Source organism: Paramormyrops kingsleyae, chromosome 18 (assembly GCF_048594095.1).
Source record: "Paramormyrops kingsleyae isolate MSU_618 chromosome 18, PKINGS_0.4, whole genome shotgun sequence".
NCBI classification, from domain to species: domain Eukaryota; kingdom Metazoa; phylum Chordata; class Actinopteri; order Osteoglossiformes; family Mormyridae; genus Paramormyrops; species Paramormyrops kingsleyae.
Window position 1 is genome coordinate 16405863 of NC_132814.1, and position 12765 is coordinate 16418627.

The 12765-nt window shown below is 44.4% G+C and overlaps 1 protein-coding gene across 4 annotated transcripts; it reads right to left on the reverse strand.

Moving 5' to 3' along the window:
* Nucleotides 1–764: 764 nt before the first annotated feature.
* pde9ab (phosphodiesterase 9ab) lies at nt 765–12485 on the reverse strand. 4 transcript variants are annotated; one of them, XM_072702296.1, is made up of 20 exons: nt 12437–12485; nt 11128–11220; nt 9381–9451; nt 8590–8667; nt 8351–8394; nt 7822–7876; nt 7590–7660; nt 7249–7336; nt 6757–6838; nt 6558–6632; nt 6074–6160; nt 5848–5952; nt 5629–5711; nt 5375–5531; nt 4704–4817; nt 4447–4551; nt 4178–4306; nt 3968–4063; nt 3450–3521; nt 765–2386 (listed from the first exon to the last, which is right to left on the reverse strand). In XM_072702296.1, the coding sequence occupies exons 2-19, from the start codon at nt 11194–11196 to the stop codon at nt 3477–3479; spliced, it is 1554 nt and encodes a 517-aa protein (XP_072558397.1). In that variant the 5' UTR covers nt 11197–11220; nt 12437–12485; the 3' UTR covers nt 765–2386; nt 3450–3476. The 4 variants fall into 4 exon arrangements, with proteins under 4 accessions (XP_072558397.1, XP_023672026.1, XP_023672025.2 ...); XM_023816258.2 differs by having other exon boundaries at nt 3450–3527; XM_023816257.2 differs by having other exon boundaries at nt 7240–7336.
* Between the last annotated feature and the right edge of the window lie 280 nt (nt 12486–12765).

Consider the following 12765-nt stretch of genomic DNA (forward strand, 5'->3'; position numbering starts at 1 on the left):
GATGGACTGACACCCTAACCGGAAGGAGCCCAGTCTTGTGCCCTGTGCTACCCGTGAATGACCTGCAGGACAGGAAGTTACTGAAGATCTAAGGAAATCCATAAATCTATTATTAATGCCTGAATGATTCATTTGTCTGTTACAGGGTTAATGGAAGCTAAGGAGGACAATTACTTTAATGTCAATTTTTTCTTTGCCACAAGCAAGACGGTGCCCCAGGATAACGGGTGGGCAGAAACAGGAACTAAAGGTGTTAAAAAAACAATGCAAGAGCTCCACAAGAAACCGGTCTGCATGGCTGATTTATGACATGCCTTAAGGTGAGCATCACATGACTTACGTGAAAGCCGGGAGATGAACCATTCTGATGGAAACCCAACTAGCGGAAGCAAGTTTCTAACGGCAGGCTACGTGTACATGTCCTGTACTGAGGTAATGCTCAGAAAAAAGTGTTTTTGGGCCAGGAAAAAAAAGTAATAATACTGCGAAAGGATGAGAAAAAACAGTGAATCTGTGGATGGTACAGGAAATCAAGAATATAAACACGGGCTGTCTTACAGCTGTGAAAAGCTATTCATTTCTTGTTTCAGGATAATTTAATACATATTCAAAGATCTATAGCTCACATGAAAGGGCACAGAAATCTATAATTTAATCTGATTTATGAGCGTATATATCAACCTAATCTCCTCAGATCAGTGTCACCCACCAGGTGGCGACAGAGGGGAGCATGTGGGTACATACCTGGGGGGTTGACCAAACAATCCAAGCCTACAGGTAGACGTTTATTAAACCAGAGGTGTGCGGGGTGGTGGCATAAGCAGGGCAATAAAAAACAATGGAATCAGACAAAACGCTGAAGGAATCCCCATTTATTCTGTGTAAGTAAATCTGCCACCTTAAACCCCTAAACGGACACTCGAGTTAATTACGGAGCCCTTAACACTTGACCTTGAGAGTTTTGAAAGGCACCCACAAACAAAATGTATTATAATGATTATTATTAACACGCAGAAGGATTCACAAGACATGATTCAATATGGTAGCCCTGACAACCACAGTGGTGTTACAATGTATAGGGCATCCAATGAGAATCACGGAAAATTGGCGGATGAGATTGTCTTGCGTGTTTTCACAGGTTTAGACAGCAAGACCTAAAAATGTCAAGTGTCTTTCAGAGTATGAGCACACACATCTCCAGGGTCACAGCTTATGTGTAATAAAGCAAAACACAGTAGATTAACATTAGCAACTGCATGACAAATAATATCTAGTTGTGTACATAATTTTAAGCAACCTAACATCCATGAATAATGTTCACAAGTTTTCATATGGGGTAATACATTTTAAATGTTCCAGGGGAAAATTGCTCAGTGTTAGATGTAGAAAAACACAGGTTTACCAAATCTTTGAGCCCTGGGTGAAGTGATATCCTATCACAGGGGTGTCAAACTCCAGTCCTGGAGGGCCAAAGCCCTGCACATTTTTGGGTTTCCCCTCATTTAACACACCTGATTCACCTCCTTGTGCTAATTACAACACAGCTCTTGAGCTGAATCATTTGTGGTAGAATAGGCAAGAACTAAGCTAAACAGGGCTCCGGCCCCCCAGGACTGGAGTTTGACACCCCTGTCCTATCATAAGCTTACAGATATGCCACATTGTTACATATCAATGGGCTGTTTATACTACCTGCTAGCAAACACACACCATTATTCGCCTAGAACTTATCGCACACACATCGGCGCAGATCAGACTTTTGAATCCTTTAAAAAGAAATAATTTTGAATAGAGAATCAACTCTAATTTTATACTTGCTGGGAAGAACAGAAGAGTGCAGAGAAATGCAATTTGTTTGGGAGGCAAGTTTAAACACCACTGAGCTGACCAGGGTTCATCTGGAAATCACTGTAAGTATGTTGACTACTCTTTCCTTGGGGAATGTAGTCGATACTAAAGGAGACTCATTCAACACTGTTTTCCATGCAGTGAAATGGACATGACCAAGAATAAGCAACTGAAAGGTAGGAGATGGTCATTAAGGGAAGTTAACAGTATCAAACTCGCAATCGGTACAAATGCTGCCACTCGACACCCATAACAGAGCACACAGGAAACAGTACTTCTGAAATAACGTCTCAATGGATGTTAACGTTGTTGTCTTTGGTTACGCTCCCTCTGTTGTTTTTCTGGATGTTGCTTGCATGTGAAGGGAATGGAGAGGTGATCAACAGGGCAGTCGATGCCTCAATGGTTGGAGGGTTGAGGGAAGGGTACAAAACTACAGAAGTGAGCCTTTGTGAAATGGCTATTTGTCTCCGAAGGAACAGGCCAATCAGCTGGATGAGTTGCTCCTGCCACAGAATCGGTGCACAGTGTGGGATCCCTGGAACCACAAACGCATACAGAAAGCTAAGGCCGGCGAGGAGGTTCACCAATGTCAGAGTTTCTTCTACTCTACTGTTGCTCTCCATTAACCAAACAAAGCTTATTCTGCGGGGCTGAGGGCAAAGAAGGGTTTGGAAAATCCATTCCTGTCAGTGATTATGCAGAAAAAATATGAAGAATTAAGGTTAGGGTTAGGGTTCACAATAATGAAGGGTTAGGGTTAGGGTTAGGGTTATGGTTATGGTTAGAACTAGGGTTAGGGTTGAAAATAAGGAAGGGTGAGAGTTAGGGTTAGGGCTGAACGAGGCTTAACATTAGAGCTAAGGTTAGGTGAGGGGAACATTTCTTCTTCTGCAGCTCCCCAAAATTTGGAGGTCCCCAGGGGAAGAAAGATGCATTGTTCGGGTTAAGGTTGGAATCAGGGATAGGGTTTGAGCGAGGGGTAGGGTTACGGTTAGGTTTATGATTAGGGTATAAAACTCAAATTTTTTTGTGCTCGTTTTTTTTCCTCGCTTATCACTATCAGATCTTTTGTGTTCAAAATGTATGGATACCCCAACAGGTCTTTTGTATTCAAAACCTTTTGTGAGATCTCGCAGTGCTTTTCCATTACCATTAATAACTGCATTATCTGTAATAATAATAACAACTGGTTACATCTTTGCTTAGCAGTAACCCTAGCGTTAACCTTAACCCTAGCATTTCCCCATCAATAATACTAATATCAACCATAACCATTTATCTAAGACTTATTCTGATCATAACTCTAATGTCAACCCTAAATATGGCTCTACCACTAACCTTAATAACCCATGATTACATCAATTTCGGAAGAAGAAACTGTGGAATTGTGATTTGGATATGCATGCAGTACTTTCTACATGCTGCAGATGGCATTATAACACTACATTCTATAAGGAACCTTATATTCATTCATTTGTTTGTTATTTATTTGTTTTTTTGCTTGCCGAGGGTGTACACAAGTTTGTGAAGCTGATGAAGTGCTCAAAAGAGAGAGAGAGAGGCAGGCAGGCCAGACATCACACCAACAATTGACTTACTTAGTACCACTGAGCAGGCAGGAAAGACTACTTCTTCTTCCCTCCTAATGACATGTTCTCGGTTTTTTTCTTCTGTGCCTCGTAGAATAATAGACACACCTTTACGTTAGTGGGCCAGTCAACCAAGACCTTCTGTTCAACTACAGTGCTGCCACAGGCAGAGAAGAGTCGCAAGGCTGAAGCTGTGATGCAGCTATAAGCAGGGGCGGATTAACGCACAGGCTAGATATGGCTTAAGCCTAGGGGCCCCACGTGTGCCAGCCTGCAAGGGGGCCCCCATTGGCGCGGAGGGGGGCGGGGTTGGGGGGCCCACAGACTACTGTAGCCTAGGGGCCTCTGTACACCTTAATCCGCCCCTGGCTATAAGGTTATGATGGAGGGAACAATGGAAGGAAAGCTCTTAACTACAGGCTGCTCCACACTGCCGACCATGTGGACAGTTTGGAGGGCTTCAGGCAGACCACGGGGCTGCGCATGCATCGGGTGATGGGGAGGAGAACCGGGGAAGGCGGAGCTACCTCAGTCATGGCATCATCGATCTGCTTCAGCTCCTCGTAGTGATCGCGAGAGTCCCGCAGCGGCTGAACCATGATCTCTTCGATCTGTGGGAATAGCTGAAAGACAGAGAGATAGGCGTTTGTTTACAAGCTTTGGTGATATCGTTGCTGTAATTCCTTACATCACTGTCTGTTCTTCGTTGAATGTTGCTGATATGATGCCACACTCACCTTCATGACCGTCTCAAACATGGGGATGAGGACAAATTTTATGAAGCCGATCTGTGCCGTCGGCTTGGTCACCTTGTCCCGATCCATAAAGGGAGCAACGGGGAGCCCTTCAGACTTCTCTCTGTCACTCTGGACCATGCATTGCCCAGACAGCAAGGAGATTGTTATCATGAAAATTTCGGTCATTCTCCTCTAAAGAAAATGTGACTGAAAATTTTTGAAAATCCTCATTACAACAATGAATATAGCACACACAACGTTTTGGTAACCTGAATAAAGTACTCTTCCAGTAGACAATCCACCCAGGGCTCAGCCACTTCAGTGGGCCTGACCTCGTTGGAAATATCACAGCATTTGATAAGAACCATCTTCAGCTGCTCACACGGACACACAGACGAACACCCACAGAAGAAAGATCAGCCTTAGCACAGAGAACCACAGCACCACCATAATGTGTCCTGCAGACTTATCCACCGATTTTCTGTGGATTGTGTCCTTGGACTCAAATGTTGAGTGGCACACATACACATCTGATGTGCTCCTCATTGGCGAAATCAAAGTTGTCCACCTTCTGCTTGAAAGACTCCAGTATCTCCCCATGTCGGGCCATATCTGTGGCTAGTATGAGTGTGATAATAGCCTGCAAAGAGAATGCAAATTAATCCAGACCTAAGAAATTAAGTTCAAATTAATCCAGACCTAAGAAACTAAGCTCAAAATAATCAAGACCTAAGAAATTAAGATCAAATAAATCCAGACCTAAGAAACTAAGCTCTGAAGCACCACTTTATGAAAGGTATAAAGACTTTATAAAAGGTATAAAGAGGAGTGTGCATCAAGGATTTTTCATCTATTATCTAGTGTGGTATTAGAGCAGGGGAGGGCAATCTTATCCAGAAAGGGCTGTTGGGTATGTGGGTATTCACTCCAAATCCCTAATTAGATTACTAATTAGAGGGCTTATTGGCTGAAAAATCCTCACACCTGGGTTTGAACAGCTGACCTAAAGGTGATCCCAAAAACCTGCATACACACTGGCCCTTTGTGGATAAGATTGCCCATCCCTATACTAGTTGGTATCTGGAAACCTTGTATGCCTGAAGAGTACTACAGTTTTATTGCCCTGTTAAGCTTTGAGTAATATGATGATAATATTAAGTCTACCACCAACTGAAAATCAGCATCATTCCAACATACTTGTCGGATCTGCTTGAAGGCCTCAGGTTCTACGTTGCCGAAAATGTTGCACTCGGGCAAGGAGAGGATCTGGAAGGCCACAGCGCAGTGGTGGTTCTCCAGCGGGGAGATATCATTGTAGCGCACTGCAAGCTCCGTGCGGGCATTGATCTGGTACCTGGAATGATATGTCACACTTTGCTTTATCCTGGCTTTGATTGCTCTTGGGCTGATCCGTGGTGATAACACGTACCGTATCTGGCTGGTCGACTTACGTGTTATTGTAGCCCGGATGGTCCAGGTCGTGACAGACAGCGGCGGTCATGAGGATGCCCATGTCACCCAGGGTGAGTCTCTCCTGAGGCAGGAAAACACACAGACCCATGTGTTACTCCACTTCCAGGTTCCTGGTTCATCTATGACCACCGGTACCACCTGGACTCTACATAAATGGCTCGGCGTTGGCCATCTTGTGGTTAGGGACATGGCCTCACCTGGAGGTTGCACAGGTGGATCATGCCATACATCATCTGGCTCACGCAGAAGCAGTGGCGGAAGTTGTGGAAGGGGTTGCTGCGGTAATTCTCCTGAATGGCCAGCTGCAGCAGGGCACAAAGGAAGGCTAGCTTACTCACACGCAATCAACCAGACCCTGCAGAGAACGGCTGTTTGTTCAATTTTGACACAGTCCAAAAAAAAAAAGTGAAGTATGACTTTTACCAGCCAGCGTTTGAGCGTAATGGGGTTAATGTTGAACTCCTTCACCAATCCCAGGTCATGGTACATGTACTCCAGGCAGCTCAGCATCTGAACTGGCCGCAACGAGACAGTGGTCAGCCCAGAGTGTAAGCACTATAAACAATATTACCGCGGTTGGCTTAGACTCCCAACTATATGCTGTAATGCTTGTGGTCAACTCAGATTGCAAGGACCATAACATCATGATCGGCATCTACACCATAGATTATGGTCAGCTGAAGATGTAAGTAACTTCAAACAATAAGATTGTGGCCAACTTAACATATCAAATCCATAAAGGGCCTGTGGTTGGAATATCACCTAAAACCAAAGGCTGCTACTATAAAACTGTGGTGGCTGCAGGCTCTGAACGTTGCACAACAATTCCAGGGACAATTGAGCAAGTAGGCATGGAAAAACTGTAGATTAAGTTGTTTTTTACACCACAGAGTTGCTTGGGACCTGCCTCATTGTGCTCCCAGTGCCAGACATCAAACGTGGGTTTCTTCAGGGCCTCGATGGTCTCCTGGGACAGCGTGTACTATGGGATTCCAGCAGAAAGAGGGAGGTTCAGTAATAGTTCCAAAGACCTCGAGTAGTTCCACAACAGGCCCTTGAGCTCATCAAAACATGCATGGAGTCAAGGTTGAATGTCCATGAAGAACCTTTGGATAGCTTGGGACATCACGCCTTGGGGACAGCTTCTTCCCGTCATCTGAGAAGTTGTATTTGCATGGGCAGTTCATCCTGGAGTGAACAAAATTGCCTGATAAAATACATTTTCATAAGATAAAAATCACACTCATATATGAGATACATTTTATCACTTTTTCCGTGCAAAAAATGTTGACTCTAGGTGTAACTGCAATAACAAAAGAATTTGATAATACTTTTTTGGATTGAAAAGTGAAAAATTCATCCTGCAAGAAATGTTTATTGAAGTACCCAAAGAGTAAAAAATTTTTTTAGCTCCATCCAGTGTTGACCAGTGGGACAACTTTGCACCATGTACATTAGATAAGGAGCATTTCCTTTGGTTGCTGAATACCAAAGATGAACGCAACCATAAGTCTTCGTTTTGACTTAAAATAAGTATGAACTATAGTTTACCCAAGTCTAAAGGTAACATCACCAAAAACTCTACCTACTCTATGAACCTCCCTCCACCTCTGGAGGTCATCTCGTCACGAAGTCTCTTGAGGTCATTCTTGCACTTCTCGATCTCCACTACCTTCAGTCCCTCCACTGAAACAACCAACGGAAAATGCTCTGTGGGTTTAAAACATTTTAATCAAGTTCACAATTTTTTTCACCTGTTATAAATGAAGACACTTCCTTGAAAGTTGACACTGGGAATTACAAGTATTGCTTTTGAAATTGCCAAAAAACTGCAAGTAATTTGACCCATGGAGTTCAGAGAAGGTTGGCTTTAGATATGAGACAAGTATATTCTTCTGCTTTTACAGAGAGGAAAAAGAACAGAAGGCCTTGGACCTACACTCCACCCTCTTCTCCAGCATGGCCAGTCGATTGGTGACCTCTGTTTTCAGCTCGTTGATCCGAAAAGCCCTGGATGGAAAAGGAGATCCGTGTGCATGTGGCTCTGATGCCTACAGCAGCACTGAAACTTGTCTAATGAACCAGCAATGCCATAAGAAGCGAGAGAATGAAGTGGTACAGGGCAGAGAGGAGTGACCACAGAGAGGAACACAAACACATCAACAAGGTACCTGCTGAACTGCTCTGCCACCTGAGAGAGGACGTTCTGGAACACGTCTTCCTTCTCTGTACAAGAGACACAAAGGTGATTCATGGCACCCAGTCATTACCTAACACAATGAGTTAAGTGACCCTCCATTGACCAAATGATAATAAATACAGATGGTCCTCTACTTACGAATGAGTTACGTTCCGAACGGCCATTTGTAACTTGAAATGTTCGTAAGTCGTTAAAAAACATCATTTTAAGGGTATATGCAAGTACAAAGAACTAGGATGCTGGGAGTACGCACGCTACGCTGCTGTGCGACAAGAGTAGCAGCCAGAAGTCGTAGGCTTGGCGGAATTCGCGTGCAGAAAAAAAATGATGTTTCGGACAGGAAACGAGAGCCCAACGAACGCACTTTGGACTTACAGTCCTCCTCGTTCGTATGTCTGAAACTTCGTAAGTTAAAAGATTGTAAGTAGAGGAGCGTCTGTATCTCTTTTAACACAATTTGGCAACACATTGAAATGCACAGCACATCCTTAAGCCTGTACCTCCCGGTTGGCCAGTAGATAACGGTACGACTTTGTACAAGGAGCTGTGAGATAAGAAGGACGAGAGACAAAATAAAAACAGTATTATATCTATACAATATTAACATCATAGGACTAACTTTAAGATTGGCAGAAGTCTATACTATTAATAAGGCATGAATTTAAATGTAAACTTTCCTAGTGTTCTGTAAGTATTTGTCCTAATGGTAACTTATACATAACGATAATGGTTGGATTACTTGGGCGAGTTGGTGGGCATGGTAGGATCGATGGAGATCATGGCGCCCCCTGAATCCAGCAGCGTTATGGCCGTGTTCCTAAAAACAAGCGGGAAGAGACACAGCTGTTACACACACACCCGGCCAGCACACACATCCAGCAGGCGGACGGCAAAACCAAAGGGCGACCACCTCCTCACACCAGTCTAACATGAGACTCATAAAGACTCGTTGTTTATTTTCCATTTGCATAAGTACAGGTATATTGGAATGCCTCTTTACATATATCCCATCATGCTCTCCTTTCTGAGACATACAGACACATATGTATAGTTGATAGTGAAGCTTTGGGTCCAAGCACAGGGCCAGGCCATTTATCCGGGACCCCTGGAGCATTATGGGGGGTTATGGGCCTGGCTCAAGGGTCCAACAGAGATGTGGCTATTCTGCAGAGGCTGGGGCTTAAACCGGTAACCCTCTGGTCGCAGGCTCTGAGGCCTAACCCATAACCCATAGACCCAGACAGCACCCCTCTTATACAGGTGGGGGTGGAAGAGGCAAATATCAAAAACAGAATGCTATGAGGAACACGCACCCAGGGTGAACTGCTTCTTGAGGAGCTATACAAGAATGATTGTAGTTGCGCAAACACTGTGAAATCTTCTATTCTGCATAGACTTAAAAAGTAGTGGTTTAGTGAGCAGTGGCCCCGTTTATAATCGAGGCTCTGGGTGCTTTATTGAAACGGGCCAGCTGGAAGCACCCTGGCTGTCTCAGGTATTAGATAGGGGGGGGGGGGGGTCACTACTGACCTGGGGATGTTTGAGGAGGAGCTGAGCAGCTCCCTGATGTCACATGGGCTGCAGTGCCGACTGAAGACCACCTGGAGAGGGCAGCAGCGAGTCAGTATACCATACACACACATACACACACACACACACACACACACACACACACACACACACACACACACACACACACACACAGACACAGATTAGGTATCTATGTCTTTGTGGCAACTCTCCATTCATTTCTATGGGCACAATCCCAACTATGCCAACCTTAACCCCTACCCAGCCCTAGCCTTAGCCACACGTGACCAAACAAAATACAAAAAATTTTTTGCTTTTTTAACTTTTTGATTGCATTCACAGATTTTTATAAAATTGAGTCCCCTTTGTGGGGACTGAAAAATGTAAAAATATCAGGATTTTATCATATTATGGGGACATTTGCTCCCCACAATGTCATACATACATAACACCCACCCCCCAAAAAAACACACACATACACGATTCTCAATAGCCCTACATAAGGCACACCTGACCACCTGACACCCCAGCCTGCTGAGATCTCCTGCAGTTGATGCCATTAAGGACCCCTCATAAAGAGACCATTGAAAGCAGAGTCAGAATGAGGGCCTCACACCTGGGGCTTACACAGGTACAAGTGCGCTGTCACAAAAAGCTGTTCCCCGCACTGCATGGAGGAATACATTCTACATGAAGAACAGTTGTGCCAAACAAACGAAGCATCCGGAATTATCTAGTCATGTCCTGGAACTTTCAGCTGGTAGTATCTTTGCATACTGTATATGTCGCTACATCGCACACCTTCACAGCGCCCCGTCAGGGGCAGCCGGAGACGTCGCACAAAACAAAAGCCCCCATAATGGGAGAATGGAACTGACCCTCAAACAATGAGAGCGGAGAGTGGGAGAGCATGCTAGCACCAGGTGTCGATGCAGGCTACTGTGCCAGGAACACCTGCAGGACACAATACCTCTTGTTTTGTTGTTTTCTTTTTATGGATTTGTCAAGGCGGCTATTCTAGTGCACACTCAACTGTCCTGCAGGTTTGGCTCTGCCCACAACTAACCCCTACTCTCACTGAATGGCGATGAGGGCAAATTCACACATGGCACCACGTGCAAAAACACTCCCGTTCCCATTGGTGCTCAAGAAGCTCTTCATGAGAGGAGGCATCTGCTGATGAACCCCGTGTCCCGTCCCCCCCCCCCCCCGGAAAATTTCTCTAATTTCTGCACTCCTCAATCCCCAAACGTTAACCTGCGGACCTCAGGACACGGTTCTGCTTCAAACTCAACCCGTTTTGGAATCGCACAGGGGGATGGGTGCTGGGATTTTTCCGCATCTGTAATAGTGATATAGGAGAGCACCATCTGAGAGCACCATCTGATCATCAGCTCCTACCAACACAGATCAGAGGGGTAGGGGCGGACTGGCAACTAAAAGTAGCCCGTAAATTTGCCTGCTTGGTTTATTGTGCCACCACAGGAAAATCCAACTCTGGTATGAAGCGGCTTAAATTACATTCATTTGGCTTATTAATAATCTTGCTGGATGAAACGGTCTACATACTAATGATTGCTACATTGATTTTTGCAAAATCCCTGCAGCCATGGTCAGTAAATTAGAGAGATGATCCCCACTCCCCCAAGGCAAAAGAACACCTTCAAATTAAAGATTTTATTATTATTATTCCATTGGGGTTGGTGCTCTGCTTGGTATATTTTGCAGAAACAGCGAGAAGGCCCACCTTCTGCACCTTGCCGTCCACGTCCAGGTACACCGTTTTGGGGGCGTAGGAAGACGAGCTGGAGCCCATGGTGCCCGGTGACGTCCGCAGAGGCTGGAAACGAAGACAGCGGAGTGGTGGCAGGCGACCTTCAGCTCTCAGTAAGAATTACAGCCCCTCCACCCCCGACCTCTCAAGCTCAAGTGTCTGTTCTGGGAGTGAGAGACCAAACCCGGACATGAGGTGGAAATGTGGCAGAATGACAGGGTAGTAAGGGCATCACTGTGGCTGCCAAGCAGCCCAGGTCACCCCCCCTGTGGCACTGTGGACACGGCCTCTCTATAAAACCGCTCCAAAAATACAAAACAGAAAATAAAGTCATGTACACGTCACGAATTTCAAAGCGGAACATTTACCACCAGAAATCAGAAGGACCTATAGTGACAGCTTCATATTTGCATATGTGTATATAGTTCGACTACTTTTTATTTTACATTACTTCCAGACATTAAAAGCTAATTTACTTAATAGCTAGCTATAGCTAATTTACTTCACTTTTATTATACATTTTCATGTGTACATTAAACTTGTCTGTAATTCATTCCATGAAATGATCCACGGTGAAACTCGCATCTTAAGTTAACAACATGTAAAATTAATTCCTTATTACTTTATAATTCTGAGAACCTATTAGCAGGGCACCGAAATGGACTTTTCCCAACAAGACTTTACAGGCTGTTATCCCCAAAGGCAGATTAACAGGCTTTTCTCGCTGCGAGTACAATTTCTTGCCAGGAGGAGGAAAAATATGCTATGTGAAAGCATTTATGGAAATTTCCACGTGGACGTGCATTATACTACTAAAGGTGACAAGTCTCTCTCATTGTGGCAGAGGACTCTGACCTGAGGAAAAGCTACAAAGATAAATTAAATCCAAACGAAGCCTGAATACTCGAGTTATTGTCATACGTGCAAAAGCGCAGGCAGAAGTTCAGTGCTCTTTTTATTGGTCCATAACCACATGACAAGCCTGTTTTTAAAGTGATTTGCACCGGGAAATAATGGAACTTAGTAACTTGTGCTAGCACACTTAATTGGATTGAATTAAGTAATATACAGTATTTCACAAAATTTAAGATGACATAAATTCACTGATTGAACTCAACTAATATACTAATTATATGCATCATAAAATTAATGTCCAGGTCTATAAATGAAATATCATAATAGTGCAATAAAACCCCATGCTGAATAATATTCAGCCCCCTCACCGAAGACGGCAAGATTCTAAGACCAAACACAGAAAATAAACCCCTTTACCGTGACTCACCTTTTGAGCGGTGCTCCTTTCGTCTTGCTGTGAGGATCTCAGCTCGTTTGTGCGTCGTGGGCTGACACAATGAATAGGGAGGGTGGTGGGAATATTGAGGGATCTTATATTTAATTTCCACTCTCCACTGTTGCCAAGGGACTGTTACTACGGCCACCCCTGTGTCCCCCGTGCCGTCTGTTGCCGAGGATGGATCCTGCTTCATGATAGCAGTCTGAATAACTCCTGATGACAAACCCCCCCGTTTCCTCAAGCAAAGGTGAACCACAGAAATGCGTGTGTACGGAGGAGCAAAGACATTACGAGCCCCCCACGTGAAGCCAATAATG